This window comes from Pan troglodytes, chromosome 3 (genome assembly GCF_028858775.2).
Source record: "Pan troglodytes isolate AG18354 chromosome 3, NHGRI_mPanTro3-v2.0_pri, whole genome shotgun sequence".
NCBI lineage: Eukaryota > Metazoa > Chordata > Mammalia > Primates > Hominidae > Pan > Pan troglodytes.
This window is the reverse complement of record NC_072401.2, coordinates 164,837,676-164,857,524: the sequence shown is the minus strand read 5'-3', so window position 1 is coordinate 164,857,524 and position 19,849 is coordinate 164,837,676. Positions and strand designations below refer to the sequence as shown.

The 19,849-nt window shown below is 34.6% G+C and overlaps 1 protein-coding gene across 9 annotated transcripts in view; it reads left to right on the top strand.

Moving 5' to 3' along the window:
• The window catches only part of NAF1 (nuclear assembly factor 1 ribonucleoprotein), a 59,775-nt gene that overhangs the window by 22,898 nt on the left and 17,028 nt on the right, over positions 1-19,849 (top strand). For 7 of the 9 annotated variants that reach the window (XR_001716580.4, XR_001716579.4, XR_010156229.1 and 4 more), the window contains 5 exon segments: positions 1,118-1,200; positions 6,611-6,771; positions 9,745-9,796; positions 13,742-13,844; positions 17,621-18,117. Coding sequence is in view for 3 of the 9 variants with exons in the window: in NM_001279872.1 (NP_001266801.1) it covers positions 1,118-1,200; positions 6,611-6,771; positions 9,745-9,796; positions 13,742-13,844; positions 17,621-18,072 (851 nt within the window). In the remaining 6 variants the exon portion in view is untranslated. 9 annotated transcript variants of the gene reach the window in all.

Sequence of the window (19,849 nt, the reverse complement as noted above, 5' to 3'; positions counted from 1 at the left end):
TTTAGGTCATAATGTTGATCCTCAAAAAAATAAATGTAAACTCTGACATACATGGAATAATGCATGTCATTTTTGCATTTTTTAGCAATACTATTTTGACTAACATAGACTAAAAAAATTCTCAACCTAATGGGAATAAAGAGTAAATGGGTCAAAATCAGCACATGCTACTGTTGCAGATTTTTAATAGAGATTTTTAATAGAGACAAGGTCTTGCTACGTTGCCCAGGCTGGTCTCAAACTCCTGGGCTCAAGCCATCCTTCCTCGTCAGCCTCCCAAAGTGCTGCAGGCGTGAGCCACTGTGCCCAGCCTGAAGTACCCACTGTTAAAATTAATTGAGATACAAAAGAAATTGTTTGAATTAATTTTGATAATCTGAGGTAATATATTTTATTCCCTTAGTTGACATGGTATTATCTATGTAATGTAACAGTGTTCTTACTTGTGGCTCTGATGTTCTAAAAACTTATTGAGAGTGTGTTTGTGTGTGCGTGTGTTTTCTCTTTGTTATGGTAGATCAGTTCTTTAACATTTGTGTCATTTAAAAGAACTGGAGATTTGGAGATTATGTTTTTGCTTTTTGAGGAAGGAATTTTCATGTAATGATAAAAATTACTGTGAGCTCTAGCACTTTTACTTCTTCTGTTCATAGGAAGATGCTTTTGTGAAGCCTTTTATTTAACTTTTTCATATACCAGTAACTAAACAGTGCTTTGTAGAAAAGAATTTTTAAGAGTGAGAAAGAAGACTAATTTCTTCTAAAACAGTTTTACAACTAAACGTGATTACACTATTTTTGGTAAAAATTACTTGAGAATATGTTCATAGCTTGAATTTGTTGAATCTTTAATGGATGATTCAGATTTTCTGTGGGATTTGCATTTTAATTTTTTTCCCTTAGAATTGTAGCTTTTTGTATTAAAAATAGGTATAAAACATTTCCCAGTGCTATTTGGTAATAAGTAGACTTTGTTTACTGAAGAGAAAATGGTTAATGAGGTAATAATCCCACCTTCAATTTTTTTTTAAATTATGTTGGAATTAAAGCTTAGATTTTCATTAAAATTCTACATTCTCTTATAAGTAAATCTTGAAGTAATCTATTTTATTTTTCAGTAATAATTGAATCTATGACTAACCTACCTCCAGTTAATGAGGAGACTGTAATTTTTAAAAGTGATCGACAAGCAGCAGGAAAGGTTTGTAAAACATTTCAAATCTTACAAGTTATTCTATTTATTTATTGTTTTTTTCTGACTTTCCCCATCAGTTCTCAGAAGAGTTTATTTATTTTAATTGATGGACAATCTAGAGCTCTCTAATTTCAGTACATTCTTGATTTCCTTTAGTACTTCATATCTGTCTGTAAATTGGTTTAATACTGCTTATTACTCTTTGCCACATGAGTTATTAAATACACATGTATAGAATTCTTTCCTAGTGTTTGTCAGATAACTTGCTAGGCAGTGAGTCTACGTAATGCATAACACATCGTTTCCTACCCTCCAGATACTCAGCTGAGTGAAGAAGACTTCCCATAGTATAGTAGCTCTTAAGCATTTTTGTCTTGTGAGCTCCTTTGAATAGTGGCTCTCAGACTTTTCAGACTTTGACTTCCTCAGGTGGAAGCTCGGTGTGGAATCTTTTCCAAGTGGAAAAATATTTCACTGACAGCAATGAATTGTCACTGTAGGCACATCCTGGGGAATTACAAATATGTGCATTCAAGTAATTACTATAAGATTTGGTCCCTTTTAACATCTTTCTAATGGAACAACCCTGCATGTCCACCTTAATATAGAAAACTGTGCACTTTACTCAGCAAGGAGGCAATTCTGACTGGTTGGCAGAAGACATAAAACATTCTAAAATCAAGAATGTAAATACTAAGTAAGTATTTATTTCCTGGCAATAGGGACAGTTTTATTCACCTTGATATTCCCCATTGTATCTAGTACAGTTCTTTGTAAATTATTTGTGCCAAGTAAATGTGTATTGAGTTGAATACAAACAAATAAGAAAGGAGCTATTTGTGATTTTCATGACAGTTGTCTTTTTTTCTTAGTACCTAACTTAGACAATTTTAATCTGAAAATACTCAACACTTTGCTAAATTAAAACCTCTAAACAGACTTTTTTTTGTATTTCCCACTACATTTGAATTTCTAGACCTGTAAATGTGACTAATATTAATATTCAGCTGTCATTTAGCTTTGAAAGGAGTCAGATAAAATATAACATTTACACCTCTAACTTTAGTTATATGGCATAAGCCTGTTGGCAAAAATTAAATCTATTTCTAAATTTTACATAGAATGCTTTATAAATGCTTTTGAAAGACTTTGTGACAAGTCTTTCAAAAATACTTGATTATAAATCTAAGTGCCTTGAAATGATTCCCCAAAATAGTAGTGGGAGTAGAGATTAGAAAGTATTTGTTAAACAAACCAATAACCAGAATATGAAACTGAGTACCTTTTAGATTATTAGCATGTCTTATCTAAATACTAAATTAGTTTTACCTTCAGTAGCAAGCCATCGAACATCTTTTCCCTCTTTTCTTCAGTAACACGATAGTAATCAGCTACAGTGATATTTATGTTATCTTTTTAAGTTCACTGAAACCCTGCAAGGAAGTAAAATTACCTCTATTTTAAAACTTGAGAAACCTTGCTAAAAAGTCACAAAGCTGAAATGGATGAGTTTACAGCCCAGGTTCATTTCCCTTCCACCTCCCTTTGCCTTCCCCACTGATTAAGGGAGGACAGTCTCAGATTTTTATTCCTACCTTTGCCCTTTAATCCTAAGAATTGCTAGTTCTCTTGATGAACTAGTGAAATCTGTTTCCTTCTCATATATCAGTGGGTAGGAAATTTTTACTGATTCCTTTTTAAACGATTATATTACTGTCTTGTTTGGTAGGATATGATGATTTTCTAGAGGACTCTGTATTATATTGATGGAGTGTTGTTCCCCACCCCCTCAGTTCTCATGACATATTTCAAGGTAACTTATGATACAGTAATACACACAGTGATTGAAATGATCAGTTTACCTAACTCATAGATTAGAATACTCTATTCGTCTGTATTTTCTTCATTTTTGTTGATGGGAATTGAAAAAAGCACAAAGTGATTGATAAAAGACAATGTTGAATAGTTGTAAAGGTTCATTTCCTCATTTCCTTTCTCCTTTGGCAGTTTAGCCCAAAGCTGCTCACCTAGAGAGACATTGTTTGAAGGCTGTTCCCAGGTGGCAGCGTGCAGACCTTGGCCCTTCACAGGCACAGCCTGCCAGCATTGTTCCTAGGCCTGGAGATTCCTTGATGTATTTATTGTTACTTAGAGAAACTAGGATTTACCTAGTCCCCTCCTAGATAATAGAAAAACTGGGAGTTACCTAGTCCCCTCTAGATAACTTAATAAGTTTGTGACATGGTATGTGTGTGGAGAGGGGGAGGAGAGTACAGCTCCTTCTCCCTTTTGCAGTATTGTCTGTGCACCTCCAGCCTGCTGGTTCAAACAGGCCTTCTACGCCGCTGAAACTTTTGCCATGGTGCACACAGAACATTTAAGCCCAGCCTACGCTGGGATGGAATTTGGGGAACTGCATGCACTCTATATCTTCTCTGCTTGTCAGTTATTTTTCCCAGCAGATCCTACATTATAGCTGTACCACGTTGTTGTTACAGTGTGTGTTAACCTCTGTGTGTGATAGGAATCCTTGGAGATCTTGTAGCAAAAATATAATGACTTTGAGTAAAAAATGGTGAGTATTATCACCTAGAGCCAAGTGAAAGGATACCTAGAAAACCACTTCTCAATGACAGGGCAAGTATAAAGCATCAGTTGGATTAAATGTTTGTATGAACACCTACAGAATATATACTAGTTTTAAAGATATAAAGAAAGCTGCTTGCCCACCTCATAGTAAAGGTCTCAGCTGCTACTTTTCCAAATTCAGTTTCTTATACTCTCCTTACAGTCTATTACTTCCTTTGCTTTTATCTTGAATCAGGTAGTATGGAAGTTCCAAAATCCCCTAAGTTGGGTGGAATGACCAAGAAGGGATATGGGTGCCTCCTATGGAGCTGTATGAGGAGAAGTGGGCCGGCCTGAGCCTTGCTGTGTCTTAAGTTGCTCTTTACAGTTTAGCTCTCAGGTGTTAGTCAATCTAAACTCTACACTCAGAGGCTAATGGTTATTTAAAATATTGTTAAATTCCTCTTTTCTACTCTGGATTAGCCAAATTGCTTATGTGAACTTGGTCAAGTTTTCCTGTAACATACCTATTAGTATTGGCTCATGCCACATACTGTCTATTGTATGGCTTCCTGTTATCTACTGCCTGTGATGTTGTTTTACTTAAAACTTTATAATGATTTCATTATAGTTGTGGCTCATAAACACTTCAGAACCTAGGAACAGTCAACTAAAATACTATGCTTTGCTTTTGTCCAAGAATTTTGAATGTCACTTATATTTTAGTTCAAACCATACTGCACAGACCTGAAGTTGGCAAGGAATTTTTCCACTGAAATTGTTTTTCACACTTACGAAATGGATTCATGCTATCTAGGAAACAAATCCCTGGGAAACAGTCTGTGTACCAGGTTGCAAACAATGATTATTTTACCTTGTATTAATGGATACACAGGAAACTTAGAAGATATTTTTTAATCTCTGACCAAATGAAGAATTGGGTTTGCGTATATGTGAGAGAATTAAACTTGTGAATTGTTTTTAAGACAATTTTAAGTGAAAGTAAGACTACAATAATATATGTCATGTAGGCCAGTAAGAGTGGTGCTGAGTGCACCTCTTCTGTCCTTCACAGTTCTTACTGGACGAGGTCTACTGGATTTATCTAAACCTTTTCAAAGCAGATGTCTTGCTATTTTCTTAAAGTTTTTTGCTTTTACACTTTTTTAAAGCTTTAAATTTGTGATGCTATTAGTGTTATTTCATAATACATTGGCATTTTAATAGTTTTTAATGTCACTACTTCTTTTTAGAGTACACATATCTTCAGAATGGTGGTGCCCTGATAGGTGAGCTGTTTTACGCCTTAATGAAAACTAATGAAAGATTCAGTGCTGTACTAAAATCATAAAATGTGAAGAGCATTTACTATCAAAAATCAAGAACTGAGGATGTGATAAAACAGCCATGTTCAATGCAGTTGGTATAAATTGGTCCAAGCTATTTAGAAAGCTATTTAGTAATTTCCATTAAAACTTTTATGCCTTAGTGTTAATTATCGTACTTTCAGCTTCAATACCTCCACTCCTTACAAATCAATTTTTAGGAAGTCTGAAGTATAGAGATTTATATATAAGATGTTTATCATGGCATCATGTATTATGTTGAACAAATTGGAAGCTGCCTAAATGTCCTACAATAAGGAAGAAGTTAAGTAAGTTGTCCTGAGTCTGTAAAGGGGTGTTTTATGATTGCTAAAATTATACTTACAAAGAATATAACATGGAACAACTTTAGGTTTTTAAAAGGGGGCAGTATACAAAACTACAGTATGGTCTTAAAGAAAAAAATAACGTATTATAGAAAAAAGACTGGAAAAATCTATACTGGCATTGGTCATGGTCTTATCTCTATAATATACATATATTATCTCGCTTTTGTCCCCCAGGCTGTAGTGCGATGGCACAATCTCGGTTCACTGCAACCTCTGCCTCCTGGGTTGAAGCGATTCTCTTGCCTCAGCCCCCTGAGTGGCTGGGATTACAGGTGCCTGCCACCACACCTGGCTAATTTTTGTATTTTTAGTAGAGACGTAGTTTCACTATGTTGGCCAGGCTGGTCTTGAACCCCTGACCTCAGGTGATCCGCCCGCCTCACCTCCTAAAGTGCTGGGATTACAGGCATGAGCCACCGCGCCCAGCCAGAAAATATATTTTTTAATTCACGTATTTTGAGAAGAAAATACAATTTGAAACCAAGAAGTTTCCTTTCATTATTCTTAAAACGTTTTCAGAAGTAAAATATATGGTTCTGCTAAAAGCAGTTCTTTTAGTTAAATGTTAAAGGCTGCACCATCTTTGTGTTTTTTAAACATAAATAACTTCTACTTTATTAGTTGTTAAATTAGAAAAAGTCTGTAATTTTACAAAATTCCTAACACTATGGAAACAGCAAAAGTGATTTAACTCCTATTGAAGTCAGAAGCTTGCTTTTATATTTCCCATCTGATGATTCCAAATGTATACAGCATGTTATTTCTCAAAAGTTACCAATTATAATCCTTTTCTTTGTACCTTACAAGTTAAATGAGCAATAACTTAAAAAAATCATAATTTGCATCGAGTTGGTACCATCAAAATGATTTGAATTTGGTGAGGAACAAACTTGTTACTATTGTTTCACATTCATAGAAGGGAAATCTGGAATGAGCGAGTGCATTTTAATCAATATATGAAGACTGAATATGTAAAAATGACATAAATATAACTAAAAAATTATTTTATTGCCCTAACACTGACAAAATTACCTTGTTCTGGCAATTATCAGTGGGATTTTTAAAAGAAAACACTGCTGACTTTTCAAATAGTTATTTTACATGTTAAAAGAGGCCTTTATGTTTCTATTACAGATATTCGAGATATTTGGACCTGTTGCACATCCATTTTATGTGTTACGGTTTAATTCTTCAGATCACATTGAGAGTAAAGGTATTAAAATAAAGGAGACTATGTATTTTGCTCCATCAATGAAAGATTTCACTCAATATATATTCACAGAAAAACTTAAACAGTAAGTACTTTACCGGCATGTTGTTCTTCACTTACCTAACGTTTATATTTTAAGAATAATTCTCAGTGATGTAATTTCTTACAGTTATATTGTGTGTGTCTTGCAAAGAGTTCATTTATTTTCCTAATAATATCTTTGAAGCCTACAATTTATTTTCAGATTTTGTACGTAGAATTCATATCTTTTGTAAAAAATGAGATGATCAGCCATTAAGAGCACATTTGAGCCATGTACACTTTCTGATTCTAGTTTAGTGTTTTTTCCATTATGTACATTCTTTAATGTACTTACTATTTTAGTATTAGTACTAATATTATTATCATTTCTTAATAACATTTTTTTTCAGTTAAGTAAAATTCTCTTTGGATTGTATTTAGGGGCCTTGCTCTTCAATAAAACTTTAAAATAGTTTTCAAGAGAAAAAAAAAATGAGTGTTATCTCTTTATTTTGCTTATAAATTTTAAGTTTGTAGAAGAGACAACTAACACGTGTCCCTGAAAAATTGTGTAGAAAGTTATGGTGTATGGAGTTGACCTAACCAACAAACTAGTGCTCTCCATTTTGTCTATCAATAATGCTAAGTGATTTCTGTGGCATGTGACCGCAGTATTTTTTTATGTTTGTGCTCCCATTGGTTGAATATTTTTCAAATGTTAGCTGTTGCCAGCTGTTAGTTGTAGAGCTGTTTGTATCAGCTGAACTTGTTATAATTATGTTATTTAATTTTTTATATCAGCAAATAGCATATGAATTTAAGAATTTTTTTTAATAAAAATAACTTGAATGCTTTCGAATGATGTAATGAATATGAGCCACTAAAAATATTTTCAAATTGGGAGTGGAAGAAAAGACTGCCAAAGACTGGGGGAAGGTTGAATCCAGAAAGACTTTGCACTCAGTTTGACACAGAAGTTCCTTTTAGTTCTAGCTCTTCTTTTATTGGAAACTTAAAACCTAGGCGATACATTTTTATAGATGTTGTTTTTGCAGGAAAACAAAGGAACTTTGGTCACTTAGTAACTTTGGTATTATGTCAAAGGTACCAACCCCAGTTGCATGGCATAAGAAGATTACTTATACCACTTACATGTTAAATCAAGTCTCAAGTCACCAAATTTCATTTATTTCAGAGATGAAAATTTTGATCCTGATAATTGATTTAACTCATGTTTAAGAATCTACATAAAGATCTGGAGGAATATTTTGCCTAAGTTATTCTTCACATTGCATAAGGTTATTTTCTTAAATAACACTGACAAGAAAGATGAATTAAATACACATAAAGTCTTCAAGATATTAATATGTTCTAAAATGCTTTAAATATTTAGCATTTCATCCTGCTTTGAATATAAAGATACTGCTGTGGATATGCCATATATTTAGCTTTTTAACAAATAGAGTATTTTAGCTTAAAACATACATTTGAAGAGGTTTTCTGAAGATGGTTTTTAAATAGATTTTAGATAATAGACTCAGTCTTTGGTTTTGATTTGCAGTTCTTCTATTAAGAAGCAGTAGTAAATCAGTGAATTGGGAAATTAGACCTATATTGCAGAAACCTCCCTCTCCCAGGAAAACTGTTGTATTCTAGAACTCATTTTGGCGTCTGTCATGGGAACTTGGTGGAGTACTTTGTCTTTGAGGTAGAGAAGTTCAGCTCCTTTCCAGCTTACTGTTCTCTAATGAGGCTATTTTGATCTTAGTTTCTCATGTACTTACTGTCTTGTTAAAAGTGCCTTTTGAAATGTTGCTTGATCTTTCCTTTAGTAGATTTTGATTTTTTGTAATAGACGCACTAGTTGGGGAATTTTTCACATTTATGTCTGTGATTCCAGGCTAACAGCAGTCCAGATCATGAGATGTCATATATGCAGAAAGGAATACCAGAGGTATATTTAAGGCCCATATGTGAAATGACAGTTGAGGAAATACTTTTTTCTTTTAAGTGATGGAAAAGCCATTGATAATGGCTCATATATAATGTCAAAGTTCCGAATCAAAAATTTAAAGCAAACTTAATAACTTTCATGTTGTGCCAGCAAACTGACATCTGTACATTGATTTTAATGGCCTTAATTCCTGGGAATCTCATTTATTTTTGAGATCTAGTTTAAAACAATAAGGACATCTAGTCCTAATACTTTGTAATATTTTACTTTGTGATATTTTAACATAATGGAATAACAAAATAGTAGCTGAAACTATGAAATTAACAAAATTAAAAAGATTAAAAATGAGCTTTCACAAATTATACTACTCATAATAGATATCTGTACTTTTGTTGGATGTAAAGTGTAAAACTCTCCACCAAAAGTTGTTGATTTTTAGCTGCAATTACACATTTCACACATGCCAGTCATCATATTGTCCTTCAGAATCTTTAAAGCAGCTCCTCTTCCTCTTCCTCAAACTATTCATAGTTAGCCTTTGTTTGACCCTCACTGCTTTGAGAATCAGTGTTGGAATAAGCCTTGGTTACTCATAGAGGATTGCTGACATTCCTCAGGTAAACTGAGGAGAAAATAATTCATATTGATATCTCTGCCATTAAACCTGTAAAATCTGTGAAAAGGGAATGCCTCATAGTCATTTTTATGTCCTTCGCACATGGAACAACTTCTGATCTACAGTTGGTGTGAAATAAGCATTTTTTTTAAACTGAGTTTTGTGAAAACTGCAAATATTATGAAAACAAAAATCAAAAGAGCTGTCCATCTGCTTTCCACTGCACACCATAGCCTTGGCTTCTCATTCCAGTTCCCTAATCCTAATATTTCTACTTGCTCAACTTTTGTGTTTTTCTTAGGAGCTTCCCACATCTTTTGAAATAAGGTAAAAGACACATAACTGTATTGCAAAATTAAAGGTTGAACTCATGTCCTTTACTTTATTATTTTCTGTACTTTTAAGTTATGAGCACTTAATAGAATTGTGATGAATACTTTTTTGACTCCCATCCCCACCCCACTCAGGGATAAGGGATCAGATGCATCATGGAAGAATGATCAGGAACCACCACCAGAGGTAAGTATAAGTCTTTTTATGCAACATTTTATAAAGTAGGGCAGGACTTAATCTTATAAATTTTATCATTCTTGCTGTTAGGGAAGTCATTAATACTGGCTAGCAGCCATACTGCCTTATCCTGTCCTAGCGCATGTATTCTCTCACCGTCCTAGATGACTATTTCATACCTTTCAATGAAAGGTTTTGATTGATCATTTAGGAAAAAAACTTTTTTCAGTTACATTTAGTTGTATTTTAATAATTATCACCTTATCATTTACATTGTAGTTTACTATTTTTGTCAACTTTGCTGATGTCTGATAAAGGCAGGCTGTCATTATTTTTAAAAAATTTAATTGAGTTTAGTAAATACACCATATGGGACATGAAGACATGGTGCTTTTAATAGCTGTCCTTCTTTTGGAAGTACAGAATCATTGGAAGCACAAGATCATTGGAAGCTACCTACCTCTCTACTTTTTACGATATAACTACCTTTCTAAAAAGAGACCTTGATTTTCTTTTTGTATCCATGTCAGCAAAACAATAGTTTTATGCCCCAAGGTGACTTGATAATCTAGTCTTCCTAGAGATGTGAAGTAAATTTAGGAATAATATGTAAATACGTTAATGATTTAATAGGATTACTTGGTTAACATTCCATGAAAGTGTTTAAGCAGATTATCTTGAGGGGTTTTTTTTTTGAAGTACAACAATGAATATATTCATTTCTTAAAAATAGCATGTATTTATACAGTATAAAATAAAAATGTATATAAATATTTTTATAAGTAAAAATTATACATGAGAGTTTTTAAAGCTTGCTCAGCAGTTCTTATGAAGGTTTCTCAGTATTACAGTTTTTTTTTTGTTTTTTTTTTTAAACAAATATAGACATGGGGGTCTCAGTGTGTTGTCCAGGCTGGTCTCAAGCTCTTGGCCTCAAGTGATTCTCCAGCCCTCAAGCAATCTTCTGCCTTGGCTCCCCAAAGTGCTGGGATTACAGGCATGAGCCCCTTGCCCAGCCAGTATTACAGATTTTTGATACTTAGCGATTTAACCTTGGTCATTTTAGATGTTTAAAGCAATCGTAAATCATGATCCGTGTTTCTAATTTTACTGAGGTATGAATCAGGTTTATGCCCACTTGGAGGGTTCTATACAGGTATGAATCACTTAACCAGTGAATGATCCTTGCTTAGTATCTGAATTGAAATGGAATTATGTTTTCTAATTAATGTTATATATTTATGTGATTTCAGTTAAGGCTCTGAATATTCACTTAATGTTCTGAATTAAGTTTAGAGTATCTATAGCATCTTATTACTGGAATTACATGTTTTAAAAGTATTTAGAGATTCATAAACATCTCAAATCATATTTCTTATAAAATCCAGATATTCTTTTTTTCTTTTTTTGGGTGGGGGATGGAGTTTTGCTCTTTCTGCCCAGGCTGCAATGCAGTGGCACAGTCTCAGCTCACCGCAAACTCTGCCTCCAGGTTCAAGCAATTCTCCTGCCTCAGCCTCCTGAGTAGCTGAGATTACAGGCGCATGCCACCACGCCCAGCTAATTTTGTATTTTTATTAGAGACGGGGTTTCACAATGTTGTCCAGGCTAGTCTTGAACTCCTGACCTCCAGTAATCCACCCCCCTCTGCCTCTCAAAGTGCTGAGATATCAGGCGTGAGCCACCGCACCCGGCCAAAATCCAGATATTCTAATGAATCCCTCTTGTTTCGGACCTAAGCATTGAAGTTACCAATTACAACAATGCGAGTTATTTGTAAAATTGGTTTGACTAGGTTAATTGCAAAATTACATCTCACCTAGTTCATGGTGTTTGTTTTTTCCAGGTAGCTTGAACTGGATCATTAAGTATCTTGGGATTTAATTTTGTAATATTTGTTGGTGAAACGTTGTAGTCTAGAATTATTGCCTGGTATTGATCATAGATTAAAATTAGAAATTTGTGAGGTTTAAACTTAAAAAGAGAAAAAGGAGAAACATTGCGTGATGTGAAAATAGAAAGCTTGCATAAAGGAAAATAAGAGAAATTATGTGCTATGAAATGTTGGGCTGCGTAAAGGACCTAAAAATTACCTACGGTTGTATCATGTTCATCTTCATAGCCATTTTTAATATGCCACCATATACTTTATGGTTGAATAAATGTATTTAATGAATGGAAATTTGAATTAATTTGCATATAAGAAACATGAATTTTTCTCTGATTTTAGGAGTGATAGCAAAATACTACCAGAGTAATCTCTCTGAAATAAACTATTCCCAATTAAAATCCTTACTTCCTCCCTCCTGCTCTTAAGATGATGTTCAATTATTTAAAATGGCACAATAAGGTTCCTTATAAGCTTCTCCAATTTTATTTTTTCTGGTTTTGCCATGTAAGAAGAAGCAGCTTTCACTTTGCCTTTCAGAACCATTTTTCTTTTTTGTATATACTGTTCTATCATGCCTCTGTGTGTATTGTTCCCATTTTCTGAAAATTCCCTTTATTTTCATAGCTAACTCATTCAGGTATTTCTGTTGGGTTATCCATACCAAGAAGTCTATCTTTTCCTTTTTTCTCTTTATCCAGCACTATAATAACATAGCATTAAGTCATAGCACTTGTTCATTGTACATTTAATCTGTTTTCTCAGAAAAAGGAGTCTTCTATCTGATCTCCATACTTTCTAGTGTCTTTCAGATACCAGATTTAACCTGAGTTTTAAAATCTTATCGTATTAAGATCAGTAATAAGAAATTATGCATTGGAAGGCATACAATTAGTTCATGTTTTCAAATTAGATTTCAGAATCTGAAGTGTATGGATTCCTGGTTCATGGAGGATTTGATCTGGAATGTATTCCAGTGAAGCCATACTGAAAATTACATACAAAGACTTTCATATACATTTTATTTCTTCTTTTTAAATGTGTATCCATCCATATATGGTGGGCCTGCTTTCATATATTTTTTGTATGAAGCATAATAGAAGTTTTCTGGCATTAATAGAATAATAAATTAATAGAATAATTAATAGAATAATAAAATGCCTGAACTATAGATGGCAGTCATAATATATATAGCTCATAATCTTGGTTTTCTTGGTGGACTATAACAATGAATCCTAATAATTAGTTAATGTGAGTTTTACCACCTTTAATTTTTAAATAATTTCCTCTTAGGAGTTGGATCATTCATGTATCTGCTTATAAAAGCCTTTGCCATGTTGATCAGGCTGGCCTCAAACTAAAAATACAAAAATTAGCTGGGCATGGTGGCGTGCGCCTGTAATCCCAGCTACTCAGGAGGCTGAGGCAGGAGAATCGCTTGAACTTGGGAGGCAGAGGTTGCAGTGAGCTGAGATTGCACCACTGCACACACACACACACACACACAAAAGCTTTTGCCTATGGTTCTATCTAAATAGCTTCCCCATGATTTGTATACCCTTATTTTGCCTTATTTACTTATAACTCTTGCTCTATACCTAAAATTATATTTAAAAAATAAGATGGTAAACCTGTAAAGAATGAACCTGTGAAATGTTTAGAACAGTGCTTGGGTGTGTATTTTGAATGAATGAATTATGGAACATTGTCTTCTGTTTTTTATTGGCTCTGATAATATATATAATTTGCTTAGTCCTTGATACTCTTACCTTTGGCACCCTTTTGCATCTGATACTATGATGAATTTTAAGTCTAAACTGGAAGTCAGACTCATATCTGAAGGCTGATTACTGGCCTGTGTTAATTAAAGTCATTAAGCATTTATCAAAAAATGCTTTATTTTTATACCATGTCTAATTCAGATATAGAAAATATTAAGTATCAAAAAGACAACTTTTTTTAGAGTCATTGATGCATAGTAGGCTTATTTTCTTCACCTCCAAGTATGTACTATTGAATTGGCAAATTCATGTAACATAAACCTATTATATACTTTTCTCTGCAAGGCCTTAGATTTTAGTGATGATGAAAAAGAGAAGGAAGCCAAACAGAGGAAAAAATCTCAGATTCAAGGCCGGAAAAAACTCAAATCTGAATTTAATGAGCCTGGTGAGTGAATACAATATATATAGTCGTTCTTTATCTTCATTTACATCTATATAAGTTTATCAATAATAAAACTGAAGGAAACATCTGGGTTCTCTCTGTTTACCTCCTAGCATCCTGCTAACATTTAGAGCCATTACATAGCAGGAGGTGTGGTAGTTTTATGAGCTTAAGCAGTAAAAATGGCTTCGTGGGGTAACAGAGAGACTAAACCTTGTTACTCGTGTTGTCAGCACTTTTTTCTTAAGATACCTATTTGCTTCCATTTTTAGGATTTTATGATCAAGTACTTGATGAACCCCTAAATCACAGTATCTTATTTTTAAACATGCATTCCCTTTACCTTTTTTGAAAATTAAACTTTCTGAGATAACCGTAGATTCACATACAGTTGTAAAAATAATGGGAGAGGTGCTGTATGCCCTTTATTCAGTTTCCCCCAGTTGCAACATCTTGCATAACTATATATGGAACACTGTCCCAGCCAGGATATTGACAGTTATACAATGAAGCTATACAACATTTCCATCACCAGAGAGCTACCCAGTTGCCTCTTTATAGTCACAGCCACGTCCTTACCTCTCAGCCCCTCCTTCACTCATGGCAATCATTAATGTGTTCTCCATTTTCATATATTTTGTCATATCCAGAAAGTTATATAAGTGAAGTTATACACTGTAGTACGATTAGGGAAAGGCTTTTGCCACTGAGCGTAGTATCTGTGCATCCACCCACATTATTGCATGTATCAATAATAGTTTGTTCCTCTTCATTACAGAGTAACATTTCATGGCATGAATTTACCAGATTACCTAACCATTCATCCATTGAAGGACATCTAGGTTGTTTCCATTTTGGGGTTATTAGGAATAAAGCAGCTATAAATATTTATATACAGGTTTTTTGTGAAAAGAGATTTTTATTTTTCTGGAATAAATGCCCAAGAGTGTAATTGCTTGGTTGTATAATAGTTGCATTACATGTTTAGTTTCCTAAGAAACTACCATACTGTTTTTCAGCATGGCTATACCATTTTACATTTTTATCAGCAATGTATGAGTGACAATTTCTTTGCATTTTCTCCAGCATTTGGTGTTATCACTGTTTTTAATTTTGGCCATTCTGCTAGGTTTGTAGTGCTAATATAATTGTGGTTTTAATTTGCATTTTCCTAATGGCTAATGGCATTGAATATCTTTCCATGTGTTCATTTACTATCTGTATCTTCAGTGATATGTCAGTTCATTATCTTTTGCCAACTTTTAAATTGTATTGCTGGATTTTTACTGTCGAGTTACGAGAATTTAAAAATGTATATTTTAGATACTAGCTTTCTGTCAAATATTTGGTTCATTCATGATTTGTTCTAGTCTGTAGTCTTTTCCTTCTTTTAAGATGGCCTTTTGCAATACTAAAGTTTTTAGTTTTGAGGAAAACTAATTTATCAATTTTGTTTATGGAATCTGAGAGCTTCCTGCTTAGCTTTAGATCCTAATGATTTTCTTCTATTTTTTCCCTAAAAGTTTTGTAGTCTTCTGTTTTAAATTGTACACTTGTGATTCATTTTGAGTTAAATTTTGTATAGAATGTGAGGTTAGTCTTAAAATTGCGTGGAGTGATAACTCCTACTTTATTTCTCTTTTTCAAAATTATAATCGGTATTCTAGGTCCTTTACCTTTCAGTATAAATTTTAGAATCTTCTCTACATCAACAAATGTCTTGCTGAGGTTTGTTTTTGTTTTTGTTTTTGTCTGTTTTTTGAGATATTCTTGCTCTGTTGCCCAGGCTAGAATGCAGTGGTACAATCATAGCTCACTGTAACCTTGAACTTCTGAGCTTTTTTCTTTCATTCTCCTGATAGTATCTTTCGTGGAGCAGAAATTTTTAAGTTTAATGAAATTCAGCATATTGATTATTTCTTTCATGGGTCATGCCTTTGGTGTCCTATCTAAGAAGTCATTATCTAAAAAGTCATTATTGGCCGAGCGCAGTGGCCCAATGCCTGTAATCCCAGCACTTTGGGAGGCTGAGGCAGGCAGATCAGGAAGTCAGGAGTTCAAGACCAGCCTGGTCAACATGGTGAAACCCCATCTCTACTAAAAATACAAAAATTAGCTAGGCATGGTGGCGCATTCCTACTTGGGAGGCTGAGGCAGGAGAATTGCATCAGCTGGGACCCGGGCAGTGGAGGTTGCAGTGAGCTGAGATCATGCCACTGCACTCCAGCCAGGGCTACAGAGCAAGACACCGTCTCTAAAAAAAAGAGTCATTATCAACCCAAGGTTGTCTAAATTTTCTTCTATGTTATCTTTTAGGAATTTTGTAATTCTGCATTTTACATTGAGGTCTGTGATCCATTTTGAATTAATTCTTGTGAACGGTGTAAGGTTATTGTCTAGATTTATTCTTTTTGCATGTGGATGTCCAGGTGTTCCAGCCCCATTTGTTGAAAACACTACTTATGCTCTGTTGTATTGCTTTTGCTCCTTCGTTAAATATCCATTTAATGTTTATGTGGGTCTATTTTTGTACCTTCTATTTTGTCCCATTGATTTATTTGTGTGTTCTTTCACCAGTACCACACTGCTGTGATTACTTAAACTTTATAATACGTCTTGAAGTTGGGTAGTTTCCGTCCTCCAGCTTTGTTCTTCTCCTTCAATATTGTTCCATTGAGTTTTTAATTTTGGTTATTGTAATGTTTAGTTCTAAAATTGCAATTTGTTCTTTATTTTATATCTTCTTTTTTTCCCTAAAACTTTGTAATTTTAATTTTTTAGAATGTTCATAATATCTTGTTGAAGCATTTTTATGACTGCTTTAATACCTTTCATAATTCTAACATCTTTGTGACACCCTTGCTTGATTTATTTTTTTCGTTGAATTTGAAGTCTTCCTGGTTCTTTTTGTGATGAGCAATTTTCTTTTATTGAAACCTGGGTATATTGAGTATTATATTACAAGACCATGGATCTTATGTAAATCTTCTCATTTAGCTGGGTTTGTTGTGATTGTTTCTTTGTCTTTTTAAAAATGCTACTCTGGCAGCGAAAGGAGCAGGGTAGATTGAAGTCTAGGTATTCCTCTTCGCCTCTGTTGACACCTTTGGCCAAGGGGTGCCTTGTTACTGCTGGATGAGGGTAGAAGTTCTGACATCCCACGAGGTCTTATGCCTGGTAGGGACAGGAGTACTTTGTCACTCCTCCCCATATGGTATGCACTGACACCAGTGGAGGATGGCCTTGTTATCACTGGTTGGGGACAAAAATCCTAACTCTACTCCGTCTTCTCTGACATTGCCCCAGTGTAAAAGAGGGAAGAACACTGTGTTGCTGCCAGTGGAGGTGGAAGTTCAGGTTCCCCATGTGATGTTCATTGTTTGCAGGGAGGCTTGTTACTGGCACCCTGTTCAGCCTGTTCCTGATGCTACTGTGGTGGAAGGGTTGGAGTACCTCATTACTGCCTGTCAAGGATAGAAGTCTAGGATCCGTACTCAGCCTTTGAGAGTGTGTAGGGATGGTGCCACATTTTCTTCTGTGGTGTTTGGCTAGAGTAGAATGGTTATCATCTAAGTGTTTTCTGACTTGCTGGGTTCTCTTTCTTTGGCATTAAGTTTTGTCTTTTCAATTCATTTAAAATTTACCATTTTATGTCTTACACTTTTTTAACTGCCATAAGATATACTGGATAATAAAAATCATAATTGAAATTTCAAACAATGCTTTTTGATATATTAAACTTATTTTCCTTTTTATGTTTTCCCTCCCCTCACTCAAAGGTGAAGATTTTACTGAAGTACATCAGAATTGGAATGCTCATAGCTCTGCTTCAGAGCATGCAAAAGGATATCGTAACAGAGAATTCACACGAGGATTTTCCAGGGCCAGATACCCTCGATCTTGCCATGCCAGGCCTCCACCTCAGCATTTCTATAACTCAGAACATATGGTATCTCAGGAGACTTCAGGATTTCCTTCTCAGAGACAAGATAATCCCATTATGCCACAATACCCCTTTCCTCTTCCAATGTTTGACATGCATAATTTTCCACTCCGCCCTCCACCCCCACCACCACCCCCACCTGTAAACATGGGTTGGGCTACACCAAACATGGCTGCTCATCCATTACTTAACTTACCATACTCCCTACCCCCACCCCCTCCCCCTCCACCGCTGCCTCCTCCACCCTCTTCTGGAGATAGTAATTCTCATTTTGGACCTTACTATTAGGTGACTATGCATTTCCAGAGAAATGTGGACTTTTCATATTATGTGGTAAGGATTTTTTTTTTCAAGAGTGATTATGGAGCTAGATTTTTAAAAACACTGTAAAATACTAAATGATTCCTTCTGTTGTAAGTTGATATATATTTGTAACCTTTGTGAAATTGTATTCATATGAAAATGTCAGCTCAAATTCTTGGGAGAACATTAAATTATGTAATATTTAATTAAAATTTTGAATTCATGCCTTCTCCCTCCCAACCCCACCCAGTTAAACTATATATATATATATATATATATATATATATATATATATATATATATATATAGTAATGGATATGGGACAAGTTTCATCATGGGTAAAATATATGGAGCACATTGATTTTCTTGCTATAATCTGAATATAAGATGAAGTCCTTTTGAGAGTCTTTAAACTATTTTTATAAATTTATACTTTGGAAATCAATTTTAATTATAAATGTAATTTGTGAGTAAGTTTAAATGACCATAATTTTTCTTTTTAAAGCAGTTGAGGGATATAGAGGAGAAAATTCTTATATATTGGTAGAAGCTCTGATTATAGCTAAAGTAAAAAATATTTATTATGCATAGGCAAGCTTCCATTATCTGTGCAAAATATTTCCTTTATTTGGGCGCTGTTCAGAAGGCTTTACTATTTAACCTCCTAAAAGGGATGCAAAGATTATTCACAATAAGATCTATTTAGGGATTTTGTCTTCCATATTTGTTTTCCAGATCCTCACATGCAGACTAGGTTCAATAAATAACAAATATTTATTGAATATCTGAATTTAGAGTTTTTAATTAAATGAGTAATGACTACTGCTTTATATTATGAAGTGTCAATGTAAGGGAAATTATGAGTTTTAGAGCTAGAAGAGACCATTGAAATACTCCAGTTTTCATTTAGTAAATGAGGAGCCTAAGTGTTCCAAAGAGGTTAAAATAATTTAACTAAGATCACTCAGCTAGTGAGTTGACAAGGAGTTGAACCTAGTTCTTCTGGTTTTCTTATTAGCAGTTTCCACTAAGTAGATGTTTCCCAATCTTACATTCCTTTACACACTTAGGAAACAGTATTTGTATGGCACATTGGAGTAATCTGGAGACCACTTAGCACAAGCCCATGCACTCTGGTTGCACTAAGGCCCCACTTTTCTTCCCCATGAGCTGAGGGGACTCTTTGCAGCATTCCTAGTACACAAGTTGAGAGGCTCTGCCTTGGTATACCTTAACTTCATCATATGAGTACTTTCTTCATTATTTTTAAAAATATTTTTACAACTTCTCTTTAGAAGTTACCTTCACAGGTTATAGCACAGTCTTTTTATGATTGTTAGAATATTGTAAGAGTTTATGAGATTATATCTAAAAGCACTAAAAGAAAAACCCAAATCCTTTTCCACAAGAGTGGGAACAGTAACATGTTATTATTAGTCATCAAGCTGTTCTGATCATCATGGCATTTAAAAACCTGTCCATTTCGGCCGGGTGCACTGGCTCATGCCTGTAATCCCAGCGCTTTGGGAGGCTGAGGTGGGTGGATCACCTGAGGTCAGGAGTTCGAGACCAGCCTGGCCAACATAACAAAACCCTGCCTCTAGTAAAAATACAAAAATTAGCCGAGCGTGGTGGCACGTGCCTGTAATCCCAGCTACTCGGGAGGCTGAGGCAGGAGAATTATTTGAACCTGGGAGGCAGAGGTTGCAATGAGCCGAGATCGCACCATTGCACTCCAGCCTGGGTGGCAGAGCAAGACTCC